This window comes from Micromys minutus, assembly GCF_963924665.1.
Source record: "Micromys minutus genome assembly, chromosome: 6".
Lineage (NCBI taxonomy): Eukaryota > Metazoa > Chordata > Mammalia > Rodentia > Muridae > Micromys > Micromys minutus.
In genome coordinates, this window is record NC_137975.1 from 40,212,227 (window position 1) to 40,237,380 (window position 25,154).

General features: G+C 38.2%; 1 protein-coding gene across 5 annotated transcripts in view; it reads left to right on the top strand.

The window, feature by feature from the left end:
• Positions 1–25,154, top strand: part of ABI1 (abl interactor 1) — an 84,072-nt gene that overhangs the window by 18,992 nt on the left and 39,926 nt on the right. For all 5 annotated transcript variants that reach the window (XM_080917939.1, XM_080917941.1, XM_080917940.1 and 2 more), the window contains exon 2: positions 14,509–14,676. In XM_080917939.1, coding sequence (XP_080774065.1) covers positions 14,509–14,676 — 168 coding nt within the window. The remainder of the gene's footprint in view (positions 1–14,508; positions 14,677–25,154) is intronic.

Consider the following 25,154-nt stretch of genomic DNA (forward strand, 5'->3'; position numbering starts at 1 on the left):
TTGCCATGAATAGTGACAATACCTGTTGAACTTGGCCCATTGGGTATGGTTTACAGTCGCACTGTTTTTGAGTCTAATACTGGGTCATTGGTAAGAAAGGGCCTGTCATACAGAACCTCAAAGGAAGTTAAGCCCTGATGTTCAAGTGCTTCTAAGTCTGGAAGTGAGTCGTTTAGGCTAAGAGGACTATGTCTCTTGAAGGAGCGTCTTTAGATGCTTATCAGTCTTTTTCACTTTTTTCAGGATTGAGTGTGCCAGACACAATAAAATTGCAGTGATTCCTTAATGCCTTGGACATACACTGGATTATTTCAGTCTTAACAGTGGGCCTATAACTACTCTGGAGATTTTTAAGGATTTTGAATCTAGGGACTATTTCTTTAGTAGATTACAAGTTTCTATAAATAGACTCTTAAGTTGACTACGTAGGCAAGGTTTTCTCTTTTAGATAGTAAAACCTCTGCCCATTTCATAAAAATACCTACCTGTACTAAGTTTAGGTCTTTGTGGCATGTATAAAGTCCTTTCCTAGATAGGTCCCATATATTTAGATTGGAGGAGCTACTGGAGACCTTTGCTTGAAGAATTGATCTTTTGGCAACTTAGTATCCTTGAACTACCTGTTGGGTGACTTTACTAATGTCCAAAATTTTTTCTTGGCCAGGGCTAGAGTGTTCAATCCTTGAGGTATCAATAGATCCAATGGAGAGGGTGCTGGAGAGATGGCTCAGTGTTTAAGAGCACTGACTGCTCTTCCAGAGGTCCTGATTTCAAATCCCAGCAACCACATGGTGGCTCACAACCATCTGTAATGAGATCTGATGCCTTCTTCTGGTGTGTCTGGAGACAGCTACAGTACATTTATATATAATAAATCTAAAAAAAAAAAAAAATCTGATGGAGAGACTTGAGAGTCTTCCCGAGATTTGACAACTCTAGCTGACTGTGGGAAAACATCTACAGTGGTCTGGTTGACTCTTTTGCATTCAGAGCTAGCTCCCCAGGGGAATATTGGAATATTTCAGAAGCTAGCAGAGACTTTTCTCCAAAACCTTGTCATGCCTGACCTTTATTATCTCAGGCTGCCATTTTTAAGCTTCGGAGTCAGCTGTCTCATTTTCCCTGGCGTACAGGATCATCTCCCTTCTTGTTCTGATCAATGAATTACTTCTCTAATTTTGCTTGGGAGTTGTCATCTCCTGTTTGCCTGGGAGGGTAAGGTAGAACAGGGACAAATAAGTTCCACTGGTCTCTGGTCTAGCTGTAAATGCCAAAGTGTTACAGCTCTTAGAAGAGAGGGGAGGAGGTTTGAAGGCCTGCACAGGGCAAGTAGCCAGGCTTCTGGGTCTCGTCTGCTCTTGCAGCAGTGCCATCAGTAACAGCAGTGCTGGTGGCATGAGCCTGGCCAGCCAAGCAAATCCAAGGTTCAGTGGAGTGCTTTGGGAGAGAACTCTTCCCTAAGTGTTGTAGCTTAGTAAAAACAGCTACTCTTAGATGACACTTGGTTAAATAACTTGTATGCTTTATTTATATGGACAGTGACTTTATAAACATTTAGAAGTCAGGTGGATTTAGGGTAAATGTTTTCTGTTGGCTCAGTTTGGGATGACTCTAGGTGTTTTCCTTGTGTGACTGATTGCCATGGCCTTCTCAGTCGGGTGTTATGGTTGGGTGTTCCAAAGCAGATGCAGGAGTGGATAGGGAGTGGTTCGGCTCCTGCTGATCTCAAGTCTTGGAGATTCCTGGTCTGAGCTCACTCAATCTTACCATTTTTTATGCCTGTCTGGTAACAGGGTCCCACATCCCCCATAGGGTGGAAAGATAGCCTAAGAGTTTAATGGAGAAGTCAAGTGTTGTTTAGAAGACCCTGTTTTTTTCCCGATAATCACGTGTTAATGTAGACTTAGAAAGGCACATTTAAATCTGTACAGATATTACCTCTTTTCTGTTGGGATAACTCAAGGGTATTAGTGAAAACAAGGAACTCAGCAAGCTTGGCAGTAGAGACTCCGAGATAAGAGCGCCATGAAAAAATCATAACCATGGTAAATATTTGATTCAACCATTTGTGAAAGAGCTCCTGTTAGTGTATAATATTAAGTCAGGTTTCTCCAGAGACTGGTCTGTTAAATCACAACATGAGCATCCTCTGTTAGGACACTTTACAGGAATTGGAGAGGTTCCCTCTCTTCTTCTGATATATGTGGCAAGATTTAAATTTCAACAGGCCGTAAGGGTCGCTTTAGGACCTTCCAATATAACAGGTTGGTATTTAAGTAATTGGCTGTCATATAGCCACTGTTTCTCCCAACTATTGAGCTTCAGAGATTAAAAATTCAGTGACTGTCACTGCCCTGAGACCACCAGGCTCTCCCTTGTCTGAGTCTGTAATTAGATAACTTACAAATTGTGTGACTATACCGGAATGCATAGTGCTAAATGCATAGTGAATGCATAGTGCTAAAGTAGGAGTCTAGGAGAGGGGCTCTTTTAAAATGCTTCTAAAAAGCATGCTGAAATTTGGGGATTTGTAGAAATGAGTGCCTTTGAGTTTCTTTTAAGGTCTGATAAAGACAAATAGCCAGACTGTCCTATCTAGGAATCCAAGTTCTGTAATATCTAGAATGCCTAAGGAAGGATTACTTGTTTGAAGGTTTGAGGGAGAGTGAGGTTTAAAGTAGGTTGGATATGTTCAAACCCCAAGGCTTCGGTACTCTTTGTTAGAATTAGACCAAATAGATGGTGGGCTTGTCTTGAGACACCTATTTTCTTTCAGCCAAGAAATTTAAGAGACTTGGTGGCTTAGAAGACGACTTTTTTAGGGTCTGCCCAAAAGAAGGCTATCTACATATGGGAGCACTGGTTTGGTAATGTGTTTGATCTGTCAGGTCCTGAAGAGTGGTAGCCCTATCAGACAGATGTGGGCTGTTCCATCCCTGTGGCCTGAAATATACCTTTGAGAGGATCTCTTTCTGTGATCTCATCTATATGTTAGACTTTTTCATGGCTCAACCTATAAAGGAAAGCCACAGGGGTCTCTTCTCCTTTTCCTCCTGGCAGACAGTAATAATTTGTGAATGATTTAAAGGCTTAACTTTGGTCTCCCTGAGACTCTCTAAGATAGAATAGAGATAATGCCTTCTATTCTATACCCCCCATATATCATTAAGGCCTCATTTACTGTCTTGTATAGGGATCACCAGCTGGCTAATTAGGGATATTTCTCCCTTTCTCTCTGGATATTTAGTAATTGTTTTCCCTCAAGATAGCATATTCTATTACCTTTTGTTTCTCAGATGGGGTCAGAATTTGTCCTCTTTCCATGCCAAACCATAGAGCTGGGTAATTTGTTCAGAAGTCACGCCTCATTTTCGTTAGCTCTGACAAGACTCATATTTATTCAAGAGTAGTTTAACTAGGTCATGTGATAGTTATGATAGTTAAATAATAACTTTTAAAAAACTCATTATTTACTTGTGTGTACATGTAACATGTGAATTCCCCAGCATGCCTAAATGGAGGCCAGAGGACAGCATGAGGGAGTTCATTCTTTCCATAGTAGGTGCTAGGGATCCAAATTAGGTTTGCAGTAAGGTTCCTTTCCCTCACATCCTTGCTGGTGTTTGTTGTTAGTTTTCTAAATATTTTTTAGCCATTTCTGTTTCTTATTTCTGTCTTTAGCATATATTAATTCTTATAATCTTGTGACATTTTTGTACCTGTGCATATATTTTTTAACATATTCATTCCCACCCTTATTTTGTTGTTCCCCTCCCACTGGTGTTGATTCACTTCTTCCCAGCTCGGCTGGCCCAGTCCTGGGCAGTGCTGCTGCTGCTGCTGTGATGAGCTCAGTCTTACAGCCCTGTCATGCTTGGAAGACAACTTTCCACAGCACTCTACCCCATGTAGAGCTCTTACTATGGTTCCAGTGAGCACATTTAGACTTGTCAGTCAGCAGTTGTCAAGGACCAGCCTCGGCTTGGAGAGGGATTCTGGGAGAGGCAGAAATGACTGGAAATCAAATCTTGGGTGGAGGCTGGGAGCCCACGTTCTGCTCCAGGCAGTTTTGCAGCCTACCATCTCTGTTCTTCCTTCCTTTCTTTTTTCCTACCTTCCTTCCTTCCTTCCTTCCTTCCTTCCTTCCTTCCTTTTTGATTTACTTTCTCTGGAGATCTCTAGATAACTGTCTCTTTATGTTCTGCTTGAGACAGTTCTCCAAGCACTTTTTTCTTGAAATTCTAAAAAATTTCTCTGGATAGCTCATTTCTTGCATATCATAAACCCAGTCTTTTATTTTACATATCTATTCAGTCATTTACTCCAGATTTCCTTTTGATTGTCTTATGAATCAACATCTCTTGATCCCCAACATGCATACATTTCCTTTTAACTTTGCAAAAGATTTCAGAAATCTGCCTACCTCTGTTAAGCACAGACCGTAAGCTTTATGGGTGAGACCCTGTCTTGAAATTAAACTTTCCGTATAGCATCTTTCTGACAGGTTGGCTTGCAGCACAGCAGCTTTTGTTCCTTTAGATTTGTGAAGTCTCTCATAATTTTATTGTAACCTTATATTTTTCATAGTTGAGAAATATATTTTTGAAGCCATGGTTTTAGAATTTTTCTCCCACAGAGTTCAACCCTGCAGGGCTAGCCACAGCTTCTCCTCCCAGACTCATGCTGTCTCTGATTATCATGGAGTCATTAATGTTAACAGGGAAGACATTCCTTGAAGGAGGAACGTAAAATATGTACATTATTATACAAACAACCCTTAGACCCTCAGCAGCTATGGACACGTGTGAAGGTTCATGCTTGCTGTCCCTGTCCCTGAGGGCAGGAACCATGTCATTCTGTCCCTACCATGGATATGTCATTAGTGCAATAGTCAGATCCACAGATTTTTTTTTTTTTTTTTTTTGGTCAACTTAACATGTTAGAGTTCTCTGGAAAGAGGAATTTCAGTTGAGAAATGCCTCCGTCAGACTGTCTGTAGGAATGCTTGGATTTCATCCTTTCCTATCTGTAGTCTGGTTTTCTTTGTATTGTTCTAGCTATGACTTTGAATACTGCATTGAAACAGTGGAAAGAATGGACACATTTGCCTGTCCCTGATTTTAGTTTTTCCTATTTAGCATGTTTCTTATTAGTAGTATGAACTTTTTCTTTTAACTGTCTTCACCAAAGGTTCTAGGAATTTATACCTTTGTTTTTTGATTTCTAGGATTAAAAGAAAAAAAAAGTCTTATTTATTTTATGTGTACAAGTGTTCGCCTGACTGTATGTTGACAATGTGTGTGCCTTGTGCCCACAGATGCCAGAGAAAGGAGTTGTATCCTCTGGAACTGGAGTTGCAGATGGTAATAAACAACCATATGGTTGCAGGGAAATGAACATGGGTCCCTAAAGTGCTCTCATGACTGGCTGAGCCATTTCTCCAGTCCCTGATCCTAGGAATCTTTAAATTTTATTCCTGATTTCTTCATTGGCCCAGTGGTCATTCATGAGTGTACTTTCAGTCTTAATGTATGTGTACTTTCTGTATTTTCTTGCTATTGATTTCCTATTTTATTGCACTTTGATCTGGTAAGGTAAAAGAAGTTTTCATTATTTTGCAATCTTTACAGTTTGCTTTGTGAACTACAATGTAGTCTATTTAAGTTAGTTAATGAACTTATTTCCTATTTATTTTTTATGTGTGGGCGTGTGTATGCCATAGTTGACTGTATGGACCAGAGTAAAACCTGTAGAAGTCAGTTTTTCCTTCTACCCTGTGGCTAATGGGATGAAACTGGGGTCATCAGGTAGGAAGTGCCTTTACTCACTGAGCTGTTTGGCCAGTCTAATGATGTTTAATTTTATAAGCTTCTGTGGGCTGCCGAGGAGAATGTGTAATCTGATTCTGCTGGATGGAATACTGTGTGCATACCTCTTAGAACCATTTGACCTATGGTATAGCCTAATTTAGGAAGTTTTTGTTTACTTTAGTTTTAGTCTTTAGTTTACTTTAGTCTTACATAATGAGAGTGGGCGGGATATCCAAATTCACTAATTTCTATTGAATGAGGGCCTTTGTGACCTTTTATGCCCACTGCTTATCTTATGAAATTGTGAGCCTCCAATATTTGATGTATATAGACTTATAGTTGCATACTTTCTTGATTGTTTTACTTATTCATATATAATGCAGCTTTTTGGAATGTTCTGCCTAATTTTGGTTTGAAATATACTTTATCAAGTATCAGAATTGTTTGGTTTCTGTTTGCTTGATAAATCTATTTGCTGATGCCTTCTGTGAGTGGTTTTTTTTTTTTTCCTAGTCAGGTTGATTTCTTGTCAGCAACAAAGAATTGAATCTGTTTTTTTTTTTTTTTTAAAAAAAAAAAAAATATATATATATATATATATTTATTTATTTATTTTATGTAGACACACCAGAAGAGGGCATTAGATCACATTGTAGATGGTTGTGAGCCACCATGTGGTTGCTGGGAATTGACTCAGGACCTTTGGAAGAGCAGTCTTTCCAACCCTCCTGAATCTGTTTTTAAGTACTGTATAATTTGTATCTTTTTGTGGATGAGTTTAGCTCATTTACATTTAGGGTTATTGTTGAGAGGCTTGTTAATTCTTGTAATTATATTGACTTTTTAGTTGCTTGAATTATTGTTTCTTCTTTTCTTTCTACCCTAGTAGTGTTAGGAATTTTCTCATTAACACGTTGAATTCGGTGATTCTTTTAAGTATTCTACAGTTATAAGTTGGTGGATGTAAACTACCTTAGTTTGTTCTTGTCTTGGGATGTCTTATTTCTGAGACAGATTTGATCTAGCAGTTCTGTTTCAGACCTTAAAATAGTTCCTTCCTTCCTTCTTTCCATCCATTACAAAAGTTTATTTAATAAAAGATTGTAGGTTTTAATTTTTTCTCAACCCTATTTAATAACGGTTCCTAAATGCTTTGACCTCTCTTCTAGCCCAACCACCCACCAGAGGTAGTGGAAAATAAAGGTTATTAGGATGTGGAAGAAGTGTACCTGTTTAGAAATTGTTTTTTTGGAGCAAATCATATCTGCATTGTCAGGAAATCAGTTTAGTTAGTTCACAGGTTGTCTTAGGATTTTATTGCTGTGAACAGACACCATGACTAAGGCAACTCTTATAAGGACAACATTTACTTGGGGCTGACTTACAGGTTCAGAGGTTCAGTCCACTATCATCAAGGTAGGAACATAACAGCATCCAGGCCTGCATGGTGCAGGACTGAGAGTTCTACATCTTCATCTGAAGGCTGCTGGTAGAATACTTCTAGGCAGCTAGGGTGAGGGTTTTAAGCCCACTCCCACAGTGACACACCTACTCCAACAAGACCACACTTTGCCATTCCCTGGGCGAAGCATCTGCAAACCATCACAGAGGGCATCAGCAGCGGCTCAGTCCACTCAAACACTTCATGGATAATACAGCAGTTCAGTTCAGTAGTGTTGAGAGAGCAGCAGTGCTGGCACTCCCTAGCAGGAACAGCCAAGCCTCAGCTGAATTACATAAATCAGTAGGAGGGATTAAGACCACTATGGATGCTATGAGAAGTTCTTTACCATGCCCCTCTCAGCGAAGCAGAGATCAGCTAAGACTCGAGATCAAGAGCCTTTGCACAGCTAGCATAAAAGCAAGCCAAGCTTCTGTCACTGTCTCTTGAGTCTTATCTATGCTCTCTCCAGATACCATGAGTCCTCCACTGGTCTTGCTTCACCTCATGTCTTGTCTCAGCATGTGAATCTCTCTTAGCAAAATTCAATGTGAGTCTGTATCAGCTGACATCACTCTGCCAATCCACCCAAGTCTGGGGAAGTAGCAAAAAGCTGCCAGCACATCACCAGAAGTTTTCTGGTATCTTTCTCTCTGTAAGAGTCCCAAAAAATGGAGCTCAAGTATGCAATGTAAGGTGAACCAATACGTGCATTATGTTATGGAAGAATTATTCACCTTGCATCCTTTCATGTGCTTGTTTTAGCAAGACATCTTTCACCTGTGTCTGCTTCATGGAACATTCCTTCATGAGTCTGCCTTAGTGAAACATCCTTTCATCTGTGTCTGCTTCAGGAAAACACTCCTTCATGTGTTTGCTCCAGCAAAATACCATCTGACTTTCAAAGAAACCAGTACTTCAAAAGGTTTCATAGGAAAATGTCCAGATCCATTTCTACATCATAGTCAAATGTTCCCTCTAGCAAGGAATGTGCATTTTCAAGGTTTCCAAAGCTTCTAACATGTTGATCTGTTTCCTGTATAACCAGCATTATAATGGGATTTTGTTCCCACTAGCTGCCATCTCTACATGCTCAGCACAAGACTCAGAAAGGGACCAGAGCCCTGCAGTGGTCCTTCCTTGGGCATGTCTGTCACTCTTTAATCTTAATGATAACTTCTTGTCCATAACACATTACTCTTAGATCTGTGAAGGTGAGCCTTTCTTATGGGGCTTCTCAGCAGATAGAGCCTGACTCCAGGCTTGAGGGTAACATATCATTTCATGCTTTCTTGTTAGGTTTGCTGATGAGAGTGCTCAGTTTTTTTCTGATGTGCTTGCCTTTGTAGGTAAATTAGTGGATTTCCCCTATAGCTTTTAATATTTGTTTGCCTTTTTCTTTTTTTGGAACAGTTTTAACACTAGCTAGTTGGCTTGGAGCTCATAGAGAACCATCAGCTTCTGCCTCCCAAGCTCTGGGTTTAAAGGCTTGCACCACCATGCCTGGCCCTTGGTTTGTATTTCTGACACTTTGAGTGAACCTGGCATAGCCAGGCTCTGGCATTTTAGATGCAAGTATTTGGATATTTTCTTTAAATTTTGATCATATTCTGTCTCAGCTCCCCATTTTTTCTTTTGGTTATTAGTTTGGTCTCCTGATTATATCTTAGAGTTCATGGATGTTTTGCTCATCTGTTTTCAGTGTTTGTTTTTCCTTTATTGAGGTTTGAATATAGTATTTTCTGGATCTTCTCTCTTGATTCCTGATTTTGTTCATTTTCTTCCTGCTTGTTTGAGTCTCTTGGTTAGACTCCTGTGCTTTAACTTGATTTATTTAGTTTTTCATTTTCACAGTTTTTCTTTCCACAAACAAGCCCCACCCTGCCCTCCCAAAAAAAGCCAAAACAAATAAATCAGACATGATTTGCTGAAGTTTTTTTTAAAAAACAAAACAAAATCTCCAAAACATGGTCCTGACCTTTACATCTATATTGAAGATTTTAAAAATTATTTTGGTGACTTTCTTCTCTACTGCTGTATTTCTTGTCTAGGTTTTGGATTAATTACTTCATTCCTGCTCATTTGTTTATTTTTCTCTTTTGCCGATAAAAGTGAGGTCTTCATCCATTGAGCATTTAACCCATTTTAGTACTCTTGAATTTACTAGTAGAGTTAACGTGTCATATTGCCTTGCTTTTTTATGCTTTGGTTTTTGTTATGATCTGTATTTCTTGATTTGTAGATCCCTTTGGCTTTTATTTGGTAATCTTTACTGAGCATTCTGACCTGGAAATTACTATGTAGATCGCACTGGCCTCCTACTCTGGTCTACAGAGTTCTGGAATTAAAGGGCCTTCTAGGTTTTGAAGGCTCAACATCAATTTCCACTTGGAGAAGAGGAAACGTTATCAGCAGTCACAACAAAGGTTCAAGACACTGAAACACATTTAAATCAGTTAAAGTCCACCAGTGTATTACCAATGATCATAAAATGCAGAATGGCAAAGCAATATATCAATAAGTCAAAAATTATGTAGTGTAAATGTTGATGTAATAAATGGGTGAGATAAAGGATACGTGACAGGGAGAGAGGAAAATGGAGGCAAGTAAACTTCAGTCAGAGAACAAGGAGGGATAGAAATGTTTGTTTTGAAGAAGAGAGCAAATTAGGAAGAAGAAAAACAACAACAACAACAACAAAAAAAAAAAAAAAAACCACTCAGAGTCGAGTTATAACCCTGTGGTAAGATTCTGTTTGTTGAGCATACAGCAAGTTCCTCAATTCAATCCCCAGGAAAACCTGAATGAATGAATAAAATGAAAGAGATTTCTCCGTAATAAGAATAAGCTTAAATATAAGAGGAATAGAATATAAAAACAATAAGATAAAGTTTGCATATTATAGAAAAATAGAAAGCAAAAAAGGAAACACACTAGGTCAGAAGTAAAACAAAGGAAAAGTAAGTGTCCCTGATCAGAGTCCTAAATTGAAAATAATGAGGAGAAAGTGAGCGCAGCAGGCAGTAAGTATGGCTGTGTGGCAACCTGACATCTGCTCACGCTCCTACCTCCAAGCCTTTGCAGTCACAAGACTGCCTCAAACTTAACCAAAGCATTTCTTATGTTGCTTTTTTTTGTCAGGTATTTGTTAGAGCATCAAGGAAAGTAACCAATAGTTGTTTTGGTCATAGAGACAGATAGCTGTGGCACGGCAGACTGAAGCACAGTTTTGCTGTTGGCTTTGCTCGTGAATTCTCTGTGTCTAAGAGAGATGTGCAAATATACATATCTGCAGACTGGACTATGGTGGTTTTTACTGTTTATGTTTACTCAAGCTCAGGCTTTGAGCTGCATAATCTTCTCTCCTCTATGGTTGCCAAATGCACTGGGTAAGAATTAGCCAAAAGAGGGATTGTGTGAGCAGTGCTGTCTACCATTTGAAGGTTCTTCTGTTAGATGCAGTAAGAGTCATACAGGAACTTGTGGGCCCCAGCCTGACTACTCTCTTGTTCTGTGTCCAATTCCCTTTTCTGATTGCTGACAGTAGTCCCACATCTCCAGATGTGATGGCAAGTACCCCATTAGATGGCACAGCTCCCCCATTAGATTTTCTTTTTTAATCCTATTTCTGTAGCTGGATGCTTTAGCTTCTCAAGTTGACTGTGATTTTCATCCTCCATCTTGGATCTTCATTACCTCTTCAACTATTACCATAAATGTTAAGTGAAATTATATAATAAATACCTTATCCTAATATATTTCAATGATCTGCTTCTTGCTTTAAAATCTTGACCTTAATACACTTTACTTCTTGGTAAATATCTACATAATTTCTGAGTAACATGGTAGGAAAAATGAATTTTTTTGTCACCTGTCATTGTTCTTTACATTGGTTCTAGATTTTTTTCCCCCTGCTATAAATAAAGGTGGTATGAATATTCTTTCCATTCACCCTTGATTTTCTTCTGGGCAGTTTCCTAGAAGTGAAGAACATCATAGGTATTAAGCAGTTGTGATAAGTGTTTTTTCTGGTTGTACCGTCTAACAGTATGTCAAGTGTTTTGCAATCAAATTCTCTTTAAGAAATAAAATTATGTGAGACATGGATTAACAGCAAAGGAGTAAGTGGAAGGAAAGCCAGTTTTTAAGGCTAAATAGGAAATTTTTTTATGTGAACAGTGCATAAATATGTAACATGTCAGATTTTTTTGAGGAGATCGAGAGAGGTATGAAGAGGGATTGTCCTTTGAGGCAAAAGGTTTTATCAGTACAGTTGTGCAGCAGAGGCCTTGGTGTTATCATGGTGACAATGGTGTACTCCTTAAGATTTCTCTGGGAAGAGAGGGCTTGCATGATGCCTATGCTGTGTGACTGAAGAGTACTTGACTTAGGTCATATGACTAGGCATTGTTTTCCTGGGCAGGGGAGTGTGAGATCTGGCTACTGGTGACCTAGGCATTAGGATAGTGGTTAGGCTGCTTCACACCAGGTGTGAGTGCACACTGGTGGGTGGTGTTTATATTGCTTTGCTTACAGCCTTTTTTGTTTAGGGCTTGCCTTGTCCAACAGTGAATTACATTCTTTTGTTTATTTTTGACATGGGAAATCTCACTCTGCAGCAGAGCCTGGGTTGAAGCTCACTATGTTCCCAGGGTGGCCTTGAACGTAATCATGTGTTTTAAATGTACTTGTTTTTTTCTGAAACAGTGTTTCCAAAGTTTGTGTCTTAAGCCTTTTAAAGTATAAATGAATTGTGATGCTGAAGATAAAGGGATTTTGTAACTATGATAAAACTTAAAGTTTCAGAACCAAGTTATCTGTCTATTAGAAATGCCAGGGAGATAGAAACTGACTACAAAAGCTTTAAAATGTTTTCTAAAATACAGTTAAATATGAAGATGGTGGTTGATTGTTCTTTGTGAGCTTTCCAGTTACGGAACAGAGTATGCCACAAATCCTATTCCTGTCCTCAGGTCTCCATTTGTGAGGCAGGTTCTCCAATGTTTAGTTAGGCTGTCCTCAAACTTGCTGATGGTTTCCTGCCTCCCAGATGCTTGGGTTATAATAGCTTGTGTACTGTCACTCCTGGCTTGAGGATGTTTTCTTTCTCTTTTTGGAGGGCAGGTATTGACATAATAAAGGGACAACAAGTTACCTGTAGGTAAAGAAAGGAAGTGAACAGCAAACGAACACCTGTATAGATGGCGGTGGTGGTAATTTTTCTGCTGGAAAAGGCGGAAGGAGGAATATAGAAGGATGAAGAAGATTGTGATTGCTTATAACCAGCAGTTTTTTTCTTCAGGCAGTGAAAGAGAATTAAAAATTTTTTTTCATTCATTCATTCATTCATTCATTCATTCATTCATTCATTCATTCATTCATTCATTCCTTTTGAAGATGCCATGAATGGGCAGAAAGGGACTTAAGGAAGTTGTTAACTTCTTTTCAAGGTTTCTACTCTAGCTATCAGTCCTAATTTAGTAAGTTTGATATCTGTAGGTGGATGATGAAGGAGGCAGAAGAAAGTTGGTCATGGTTGAGATGATCATAGATTTTAGTTATTTAAGGAATTTCCTGTATGGTTTATTTTAAGTGCATTCACTGTGTTGCTTATTTTAAGAACAGCTTTTTTTAAACAATTAGCTTTTCTTTTAAAGCTGTTTATATTTGATTCTCTTTAAGTGGCCTTCATCTGTTGTTTAAGACAGGGATGACAAATGGGCTTCACATGATAGGTCAAATACTGGAGCCACTAGTTAACATTGAGTGCCTGCCTTGGTTAATGCCAGTCTTAGTTCTGTGGACACACTCTTAGTTGTTTGGTAGTCTGTAGCCCATTTTGTGTGCTTCTTGAATATACTAAGGTCAGTTGGTGATTAAAAGAATCTAAGGTAGCTACAAACTTGAGATAACTGGCAGCAGGAATTTTATGCAAATTTGCGGTTCAAATTTATAGTTTATGTGAATGGAAATTAATGGTGACAGGAAATGCATTTTCCTGCTCTACTTCAAAAGGCATGGCCTCTTTAAAAATCAATTGTTATTTCATGCTTGTACATATATACATAAGTATTCCTAAAAATAACCTGTTGAGTCCATATAATGTTACTTCCATGAATGTCTTCAGGGCTGACCATTTCAAATTGAACAACCAGTTATGGTACTCTTTCCTTACTTGAAAATTTAAAATGGAAGCTTTGTAAAATACCGTATTTGATTAAGTATGACATTATTGTTGTACTTTTGCATTGGGATGAAAAGGTTCTTATGTATTTATGAGTAAACTTGTTTTTGTTAACAACTCATTGACTGTATGCAGTTATATGATTTTATTATAAAACTGGAAAATAACGTACAAGTTTTTGGTGGGGAAGGAGAAATAGATGTTAGCCAATGCTAACATTTCTTCCCACTCCTGTGATGGAAAAACAAGTGAGGTTTGTAAGTTGAAAATTTTTTAAAAAGGCAGATAAAATTGTAGAGTAGAATGACTGAAAATAATTGTCTCACTCAGTTTCAGTCTGTCTGGCTTTGTAAACAAACAGTTTTTTATTTGTCTTTTAACTGTAGAAAACCTACATTTTCTCCTCTGGTTCTGAGGTTTGATTCTAGAACTTACTTGCACATTCTAGACCACCGAACAAGATTCAGTGTTTTAATGCAAAACAACTTTGCTTTTAATAGTGTGGATGGCTGCTTCTATTCAACATTGTACTTGTATTTTTAGCTACTAAAAGAACAAAAGAAAGAACTAAAACAGAAGATGATTTCAAATGAAAAAGTAAACTTGTTTTATACAGACAGCATAATTGTTTAAACATCGTAAGTAATCTATAAGGCTAAAGTAAAAAATGACTTTAGAAATATTGCAGAATCACAAGACCAATATTTTACAAAGTCTGTTACCTGTAACTCTATCTAGAATCCTAAGAATCATCAGATTAGTTCCAAACTTTTTTATAATTACTCCTCCATCTAATTTATTATTACTGTGCGTGTGCACTTTGTGCATAGGTGTGAGGGTGCCGGTGCCACAGAGTGCATGGGGAAGTCAGAGGACAGCTGTGGTGCTGTGTGTCTCTTTCTACCTTTAAGGGGGTTCTGGGAATTAAACTCATGTCACCAGGCTTGTGTAGCAAGCACTTTTACCCATTGAGCCATCTTGCCAAATCGATTGAGCTTTTAAATGGTGGAAATGGTCTGTAGTGTGTTTAATGAATATTAGCTGAGCATTGGTTCCTTTTGTTCTTATTTCAGGCTACAGACAAGAGAAAAGCTCTAGAAGAGACCAAAGCATACACAACTCAATCTCTAGCAAGTGTTGCTTATCAAATAAATGCATTGGCCAACAATGTGCTCCAGCTGCTGGATATCCAAGCATCTCAGCTTCGGAGGATGGAGTCATCCATCAATCACATCTCACAGGTATCAACTTGTAAAGTCTTCTGAGTTCATTTTTAGTCAAGTAGCAGCATGTGTCTTAAGTATCGTCATACATTGCTTAATGATGAGGGTGCATACCTGCTAAGAAATGTCACTAGGAGATTTTACCTACATCAGTCTGCTGCATGGTGTGTGTGTGTGTGTGTGTGTGTGTGTGTGTGTGTGTGTAAAAGTCTCCATTATTCCTATGGATAGATAGTTGATGTTGTCAAGAGTGGAAAATACAAGGTGCACGAGGCTGTTGGTGCAGAAAAGCACTTTTATTTATTTATTTATTTATTTTTAATTTTTTATTGAGTACACTGTAGCTGTTTTCAGACACCAGAAGAGGGCGCCGGATTTCATTACAGATGGTTGTGAGCCACCATGTGGTTGCTAGGAATTGAACTCAGGACCTCTGGAAGAGCAATCAGTGCTCTTAACCACTGAGCCATCTCTCCAGCCCAGAAAAGCACAGTTTTAAATATAATTTTAATAAAAAAAAAACAAAAAAAAAAACAAAAAAAAAACAGTATTAGTTGGGTCTGGAGAGATGGCTCAGCGATTAAGAGCACTAGTCCTTTTCCAAAGGACCGCAATTCAATTTCCAGCATGTATGTGGCAGCTTTCTAGTTCCCTACACAACAGACATACATGCAGGTGATACACATAAGATTAAAAAAAACATTAAAAAGTATACTGAAAAAAGTAGTAATAATGTACTCTAGTACAGTAGTAACAAGTATTGTGACTGTATAGTCTGGTAATAGTTTATTATCATTATTGGGTATTATACAACATAAAAGTGTTTCGTACATTATCAGTAGTTTAACAGATATGTTCACACAGTCACTACCATAAAACATGTAAGTAATACATCATGTTTGAACACTAATATGTAATCTGAATAGACCTCAGGTATATAAGCTGTCTCAGACAAATGTCATGATGGTATAGATAGCCTGGGAATGTGGAGTTTGTATTGGTTGATTGTAGTCATGATTACTTTTAGCTTTCTTTTGAGTTGTAGGCCAACATTTTTGTTTTGTTATGTTTGTAATGGTCTCACTGTGGTCCTGTTGGTCCCTCCAGCTGCCTTAGCATTTTTTGTAAAAAGGGTTATTTTCTTTTTATGTTTTGCCTACAAATATGACTCTGTACCACATGAATTCCTGGTGCCCATGGAAGTTAAAGGAGGGCATTGGATTCCCTAGGAGTGGAGTTATAGATGGTACTGAGCTGTCATGTGCTTCCTGGGAATCAGACTGGCTCCTTGTTTCTTAAGTTTTATTGTGAGGAAGCTTTGGTAAGGTGTCCATGCCGCCCTTTAAACGCTCCATTACTGTGCTTTAGCCTCTGGGTAGATGGGATGACTGACTGTACGCCCCACCATGCCAGACTGTTGACTTCTTGTTTAGGGAAAATAAATTACATATAATTTAAGCTTAGAATAGTATCATGCAAATTTTCACATATTTCCAAGAGATCATCAACATAAAGAAAGAAACATGTGCTTTTTATAAACCTTCCCTCTCATTCCCTGTTCTCAGGCTTTATGCCATTATAGAATAGTTTGTTTTGTACAATTTCTGTGAATGCAGTCATGCACCTGTCTCCTACCCCTTCATTTCCGTTCAGCTTTTTTACACAGCATATTTTACTTGAGATCTGCCCATATTGTTCCATATAAAAGAGTTGCTGCTTTTTGTAAAATTATTTATTTTGTATATGCATACATTGTCACTGTCCTCAGACACACCAGAAGAGGGCATCAGATCACATTACAGATGGTTGTGAGCCACCATTGGTTGCTGAGAATTGAATTTGGGTTCTCTGGAAGAGCAGTCAGTGCTCTTAACTGCTGAGCCATCTCTCCAGCCCAAGTTACTGCTTTTTATTGCTTAGTGGTTCCCCTTGTCAAGTGTTTATGTATCTGTTGTTGGAAATATAGGTTGTTTTCATAATTTTGGGAATTACGTATTAAACTTATATAAATGTTTATATGCACATTTTTCATAGTTAAATGTGTTTTTTTAATTTTTAAAAGTTATGTATTTATTTATTTGTGTGTGGGCACCCAGTATGTTTTAGGTCAGAGGCTAGTTACCAGGAATGGTTTCCTCCAGCCAACCTTGTGGGTCCTTGGGTGTGGTCAGGTGTCAGACTTGGTAGCAAGTGCCTTTTTGTGCTTTAACGTTCTCATTGCTCCTGCCTTTGTTTCTTTAGGGCAGATACATTTGTGTGTGAAATGAATAGTTTACATGGTAGATGTCTGTTTATAAGAAATTGTCATTGTTTTCTAAAGTGGTTTATTGTATAGTTTCAGTTTGTGGAGTGCTTATATAAGTTATGGGATAATAAATGTTGTTACTCTTTATGTATCTGTGGAAGGGAACTTGGCTTTGTTTTTGTTTTTAATCTGATAAGGTGAACTATATTGGTTTTGTTTTGAATACTACAGAATGAGTTGAGGGCTAACATAAGTAAGTTCCCTAGATCCTTTCTCAGAATTTAAAAATTAAGGGCTGGGAGCATTATAGCTAGGGTTGTAGTTCAATGATAGATGGCTTGTCTAACATTGAAGGCCCTGGGTTTGCTCTTCTGTATTGAAAACAAACAGACAAGCAATCAGAGTGAATATATTTGAGTGTGCATGTATTATATATGCTTACTTTGGCTTGTGGCTAAATGCTTCCTTGTGTGTTCTCTGTTTTGTTTAAAAGCCCATCGATTCATCTTTGCTATCTCATCTTTGAGAGCACTATGCAGCTGGTCTGTCATCCATGGATGGCATGAGTCGAGTGCACGCTCTCTCCTGTCTGCAGTGTGCCACCAGTTCTGAACCTGAAGATTTCACTGAAAACACTCTATCCTTTCTGGATGTAATTGCTTCCACGATCTCTTAAGTTTTCAATTATTACAACAAATTAATGAACTTAGTGTTTGAATACAACTTGCTATGCTCACGGTATCTGCCATACTTTTTTTCTGGACTACAGGAAACAACATGGATTGGGTTGTATTCTTTTTGGATGTTCTAAGGCAGAATCTCTTGCCTAGTCCCTTTACAGCTTCCAGTGGCCTTCTGTGTGCCCCCCCCCCCCATTCTTTTGTCTTCTATCTCTGGTAGTTTTGTTTTGCTTGATACAGGTTCTTTGTGACATTAGCTGCCCTAATGCTAGGTAGGAAACCCATCTGGGTCTTGAACTCACAGTAGTCCTCCTGTCTCTGTCTTCCTAGGGTTGACATTATCTTTCCCCTTTTTAGCTATAGCCAGCTGAGTCTTTTCCACACTGTGACTCTGATCAATGCTGTCCCTTTTGCCCTACTAATCATTTATAAAGGACCCCTGAGGTTTCATTTGGCCTACTCTAATACCACTGTGATCATCTTTCTGCCTCAAAGGCCTCTTCATTGCATCTGTAAAGCTGTTTACCTGCTTATTGTTGAAATGTGAATTTGAAAAAAGATGCTGGCTGGGCATGGGTATTGAACTTGGGAAGCATAGGCAAGAAGATCTCTGCTCAAGGCCAGCTAGTGAGTTCCAGGATGGTCAGGGCTACATGGAAAGACCCTGTCTCAGAAAACAAAACAAAACAAATAGCTGGTTCATGTTTGATGTTTTTTAAATTGAGAAAAGGGTCTCACTCTGTAATTCATGCTGGCCTTGAACATGGTCCTGTTCCTTTCCTTGTCTTTTAAGGTCTCTGCCTTTCCTCTCCCCTCTCCTCCCTCCCATTTTCTTCTCCCTCTTCTTTCCTTCCATTTTCCCTTCCCCTCCCTTCTCCTTCTCCTCATTCTTGTTCCTCCCCTCCTGTCCTCTCCTTTCCTTTACACTTAAAAAAAAAAAGAGGAACTATAGCTGGGTTTGATGGCATATACCTTTAATTTCAGCAGATCAGGCAGAAGCAGGAGATTTGAGTTCAAGACCAACCTGGACTACACAGGGTGTTCCAGGGCAGGCAGCCAGAACTACACAGTGAGATTCTTGTCTTTTAAAACAAAATGACATAATAAAATTTAAAATGCAAATCTCATTAACAGACATGATATAAATCAGTACTGTGGCATTATGTACAGTTGTTAAGATTGGTTGGAAATAGAACAAAGTGACACCTTTGCTGATTCTGACATTCTGATGTCAGTTATATTAAATGTTGGCAGCTGGGAGGTAAAGGGCAAGGCCCCAGGAGTGCCTGCTTCGGTTGTGCCCTGAATACATGTGTACTGTAGGCTTGTTGCTGTCACTGAAGGCCTCAGTTCTGTTCCTGAAGTTTTGGAGGTTCACTTTGTAAATTGCATTAAATAGCCTTATGGTGTAAAAACAACAAGGACAAAAATAAATGTTAAACTTGCGAATAAATTAAAGAAAATTAATTATCCATGGACCTAGTTTTGCCAGTGGAAAGGCTATCTGTTTGAGATCAAATATATAGTGCAGTAACTTTCTTATTGTATCACAGATATTAGGCATAAACACTTGTCTTTTGAAACATCACACTTGGTGCCAGTTTTACTAATTAACATCAAGTATAATTTGTAAGAGTGCATCATTATCGTATGACCAAGACAGAAGAGAAGGAAAGCCTGTCTACAAATGTATTTCCTTTAAAAAGAAAGTGTTCTTTTTACCTCAAATCCAGTAGCTAATTCTGAGTGAAATAATATTGTAAAGTTATGTCATCAGTTCTAAATAAAATAATGGTACCTCTGCTCATAAGTTTAAATTTCAATTACTTAAGTGTATTTTAGTTATGTATGGGAAATATTTTCCTAGTCTTATTTATAAATATGATGAACGACAAAGATGGAAATTTAAAGATTGACAGATAAATTTATACATAGTTCACTAAATGAGATGAGATGTATTTATATAAAAACCTTCAACATTTTAGAAATTCACACATATGTACTTATATGTATACATATACACCTTTTATACATTGAACCTAAGAAGCAAATAAATGTAATAATCACAACTGCATTTTATTAGGTCTTTTAGTGACATATCAGTGTGATCTGAGCAGAGCTGTACTTGCAAATACACATCCTCTTATGGTTTGATGAAAATGTGTTTCTCAACTGTTTTTTTTAATCAAATGGCACATTATACTAGGAAACACATGCAGGACAAATGCAGAGAACACGTAAATGTGCTTATGAATGCTTGGCTGAATATTTCCTTTCTGTAACAGAAGTGTTATATTTGTTTCCTTCAGTCCTTTTATGCCAAACTTGGTTAAGGTTAATTGTGGGACTATCATCTCTTTTGATAGTTACCATTCACCATTAGAGTACTATGCTTCCTGTTGAGACCAGTACTTCTTAGGTGGTTCAGTGTAGCCATTGCCTTCCTCATCATTGTGCAGTCTTAAGGAATACTAAAGACGGACAGCAGAGAAACTCTACTTGGACCTAAACAAAAGGCTTTTGCTGTTGCTTTTAGGGCTGAAAGGATTTTCATGCTTTTTCTGTCCCCCATTTCATAACTAAGGAAATTTCAATACTGTACCTTTTCTCTAAGCCTGAGTTTTACCACTCTAAATCTGGTAGGACCTGGGAAAATGGAGCCATTATATGAGATGGAGTAAAGTCTCATGCACTAAACAACTTTATTCAGAGCATCAGACAATTTGTACCTGAGGGTTAAAAGGAGCCACAGGATTAAAGGGTCTAACCACAAGGACAAAGCTGCATGTGGCAAAACAACAAATAATGATATAAAGCATAAATCCAAGAATGACATGTTTTTGAAGAAACTGAGGTTACAAGGCTTTTTTCTTGGTTTCTTGGAGGTTTTTTTTTTTTTTTTTTTTTTTTTTTTAAGAATTATGTATTTTACTGTAGCTGTCTTTAGACACACCAGAAGAGGGCATCAGATCCCATTACAGATGGTTGTGAGCCACCATGTGGTTGCTAGGAATGGAACTCAGGACCTCTGGAAGAGCAGTCAGTGCTCTTAACCTCTGAGCCATCTCTCCAGCCCATCCATGTGTCTTTTTTAAAGCCTTGGTGGGGATGGAATAGAACCCATTCTTTAGGCCTGCTATGCTAAGTTCTCTGTCACTGAGCTGCAGCTCTAATTTTTGGCTTTTCAGATAGGATCTCCCTTCCTGGCTGTGGCTGTCCCTAGATCCTGCCACTTCTGCTTCATTCTGCCTGAGTGCTGGGAGGTAGGAGTGTGCTACTACACAGCCTCAGCAGGCTTCCCTTCCAGTCTCTTCCTGCTCCTCTTCCTGATGCTCCTTCACCTGCCCTCCTCCTTGCCCCTCTTCGCCATTCCTCATCCCCTTCTTTTTCTTTCCCTCCTTTCTTCTCCTGTCTTTTCCTGTTCCCCCTCCCAGCTCCTCTCTTTTCTTTTTCCTTATCCCTATCTCTCTGTCCTACCTTCACGCCTACCTTCTTCTTTGGTTCTTTTTGTGGTGTTATGTTCTTTTTTGAGGCAGACTCTCACTGTGTACTCAGGCTGGCCTAGAACTTGGTCTGTAGCCCAGGCTGACCTCAAGTTCACTGCAGCTGTACTGCTTCCTCTGCTCCTAGTGCTAGGATTACAAAGTATGTGCCATGCACCCTTTAAAAAAAATTTTTTTTTCTGACTGTTTAATTTGAGTCAGTGTGTGGTGTATGTGGGGGGTGGGGAGTAAATGTAGCTACTGTCATTAGACTTTATTTCACAAATGCCTCCCCTAAATTGAGTACTACACTAAGGTTGCTAAGTGCCAGTCACTGTTACTTAAGGGATTATAATAAAAATCTAAAATGTTATACCTATTTGTGTACCTAGTTTTGCTTTCTAGGGTGCTTATATATAGTACATAAAAATGCCAGGGTATTTTACACATGTGAATAACTATGAATTAATTTATCCTTACAACAGACTCATTATAAAGCTTGATGGCTTTAATTCCAGCTTTCAAGAGGCAGAGGCAGGAGGATCTCTTGAGTTCCAGGTTAGCCAGGGCTGCATAGGAAGACCTTGTCTCAAAACACAAATAGTCAAACAAAATAAACAGCACCCAGTCCCATTGCAGATGCATAGGCTAGGTAATTTAGGATTATGTACTATTAAAAATGGCATTATGAAAAAACCCATCAGAAACACATTTTATGCATACCTGAAATTCTCAAAGGATAAATAGAAAATATTTTAGAAAATAGCATTATGTTAACCAAACAAATTTCACCTTAGAATCTGCTATTACTTGTACTGTCCTAGACTGTTGTGTGTGTGTGTTTTTTTTTTTTTTTTTTTTTTTTTTTTTTTTTTGTGCAGGGGCAGTGTTAGAGTTCATCACCTTAGCTCACCCATGGCTTTTTCTTTAAACTTGTAATGGCAGTGCTTTGCCTGACCTGTTCCTACCACAGTCCCAGTGAAGTCTCTGAGTACAGGGCCAAGTTTGGTTTAGGACCCAAGATTCATGTTTCTGCAGGGATTACAGACATGCTCCATCATCTAGATGGTTCTAAGTGTTTTGTATTTAGTTTGTTCTCTTTTAGTCAACTTTCTGAATATATTTTATTTAGTGGCTGTCACATATGCATGTGTGTGTGTATGATCTTGCAGGGGTTACTTAACTGTCTTTTAAGAGGACACTGTGCTGTCACTTGATGGCTGTTTCCATCTGAGATGAGGCTACTGTATTTCTGGATGTATGTGTATATATATGAGTATATATACACATGCACATACTTATATATTTTAATTTCTTCTGCTGTGCTATCTTTTTAAATATACCATTCTTATCTCTTTTAGGAAACTTTGTTCAGTTTTACTTTCTGGTTATATCTGTTATTTTTTTCTCCTTTGTAAGTTTCAATAATTGCTTTTTAAAAGTTATTTTATTGATTAGTTTTTAATCTGCATGAAAGTTCTTGTTAATTTATGGAGATTAAAATGCCTAAACAGAGCTTTGTTGCTATATTGTTGATATTTTTGCTTTTATTTTTCTTTTTTAACTAAAAGTATTTAAAAATTTTGTGTTTGTATCTTTGTTTTTGTGTATGTACTTTTTGTTATATTGTTAATATTCTTGATTTGTTTTCTAAATAAAATCTCTCCAGACCCATCTTTTAATAAATCTTATGGTTATCTAGGACCAGTCCAATTGTAGCTTATCTTTGGTATCAGAAGAATTAATGTGTTCAGCATTTAAAACGGTGTCTTCGTGTTTGTAATCCTAGTTTTGAAATTTTCTTTCTCAAAGGAAGTGGCCTGGGTCTCCATTTAAACTTTTTTTTTGGTGTATTTGTCTGTTTGTGTCTCTGTGTGTATGCACATGTGTTGGCACTTGTGTGATTAGCATGAATCTCCTGGAATTGGCTCTGATCTTTCACCCAGTTGTTGCAGGATTTGAACTCAGGTTGTCAGCTCAATGGCAAAACCTTTACTTCCTGAGCCATCTGCCCTCTAGCCTTTCATTATTTTGTTTTTTAACCTTTGCATGTGTACATATCATTGTTGAGCATATTTCCTCACTACTTTCCTTTTATCTTTTCACCATCCTCTCCCATTGACAGATCTATTTCTGTTCACTAAAACTTATTTTTTATTGTTATTAGATTAGGTAGCATGGCATGCTGTGCATGTGGAGGTTAGAGGAAAACATTGGAGTTTACGCCTACGTTTACATGGTGTCTTAGGGTTTCAGTTGCTGTGATGAACCACCATGACCAAAAGCAAGTTGGGGAGGAAAGAGTTTATTTGGCCTACACTTGTGTTTATCATAGTCTATCATTGAAGGAAGTCAGGACAGGAACTCAAACAGGGCAGGAACCTGGAGGCAGGAGCTGATGCAGAGGCCCCAGTGAGGGGTTGCTTTCTGGGCCTCCCCTGTCAATTACTAATTAAGAAAATGCTATACAGCTTGTCGATAGGCATTTTTTCAATTGAGGTGCTCTCCTCTCAAGTGAGTTTATGACAAGTTGACATAGAACTAGCCAGAAAACACAGGTTCCACTTAACTGGTTTCACATTTGTCTAGCAAGCTGCCTTCCCCACTGAGCCACCTCTCCCCCACATTTCCCCTTTAAAGTCTTGTAACTCAGCCTGGCTGGGCACTTGGGATTCTTCTGCCCATTACTCCAAGTGTTGCTGTTATGGCCATGAGCCACCATGCCTAGTTTCTTTATAATAATTCTGACTCAAGTGGTTCATATTATGTGTGTTTCCATGGAGTCTGATTTTGCAGTTCATATTTTTCTAAAAAATCTATTTTTTAGCGTGTATATGTAGGTCATTCTGAATCAAGTTAATTTCAGAGTTGATTGGGACCTTGTTTCAGGCGTATTGAACAGAGCTCTGTAACAGAAATTTGGGCATACGGCCATTTTCAGAGTCTGGTCCAAATAAGCAAGAACAAACAAAGACTGTCTTTTTCTTTGCTGAAGGCTTTCTCTGTGTTGCTTGTCTCAGGACTCTTACCTCTTTTCTACCCATCTCTGTTTGCTATTCAGGGCAAAAGGATTTAGACTTTCATTTCTTAGTTGCTTTTAGCAAATATATATTGTGGCTTTGTTTATATGTAAGAGTCTTTGTTTGAAACCTATAATGCCCTCTCTCTCTAGGGGCAGTTGTGAAGTTTGGTAAGCTTCCTGATAAATAAATACATTGTAGAAAATAAGGACATATCATAGTAGTATTGCTGTGGCATGGCTCTTCCTGCCTGCTTTTTTGTGTTGCATTGGGACAGGCTCACTCCCCACCCCTTCTTTCTGGAAGATTTTTAAAAGAAGCACATGTTCCTCCCCTTCCCAACAAAATGACAAGAACATGAAGGAGAACGCATTTTAAACAATATATTTCTTTGTGGGTAATTTTACATAACTTTTTTACTTTTTAAATTAAGTGTATTGGTGAATGTGCAGATGAGGATAAGTGTGTTCAGATTCAGAAGAGGGCAGAACTAGAGTTATGGGAACTTGGAATTGAACTTGGTCTTTGGGAAGACCACTTCATCTTTTCAGCCTATACAATCAAATATCAGAGAATATTATGAATAGAAGTTTCATAAAAAACAGCAAAGCCATGCCCATGTTAAAAACTTACAAAGCCAGTTGCCTGATTAGAACTTGTTAAGAGGAGAGTTGCATGCAATGTTGCTTGTCTGGAGCCAGATTATCTTGTACTATTAATGGGCCACCATGTCTTCCTCTATGTTTACCTAGTAACTATTGTGATTATTAGCTAACTTATTTTGTGGTATCTTAATGGCCACCAACTTTCACCAACTGAAAGACTCAGAGAGTTATGATTATTCTGTAACAGAGATTTCCTATCTTGCTGTAATTAACCTACTTGATATTTCAGTATGCAATGTATTTGAGAAGTGCTTTTGTTTCTTACATTCTTTTGTTATGTAACAATAAAATTTTATGAGGATGTTTACTCTATGGGAATTACGTGTTCTCATTATGTATATTTTGCCTAACCTGAATCTGTCCTGGGCCATGGTCACTCATGGTTCTAAATCACAGTCTGGTCA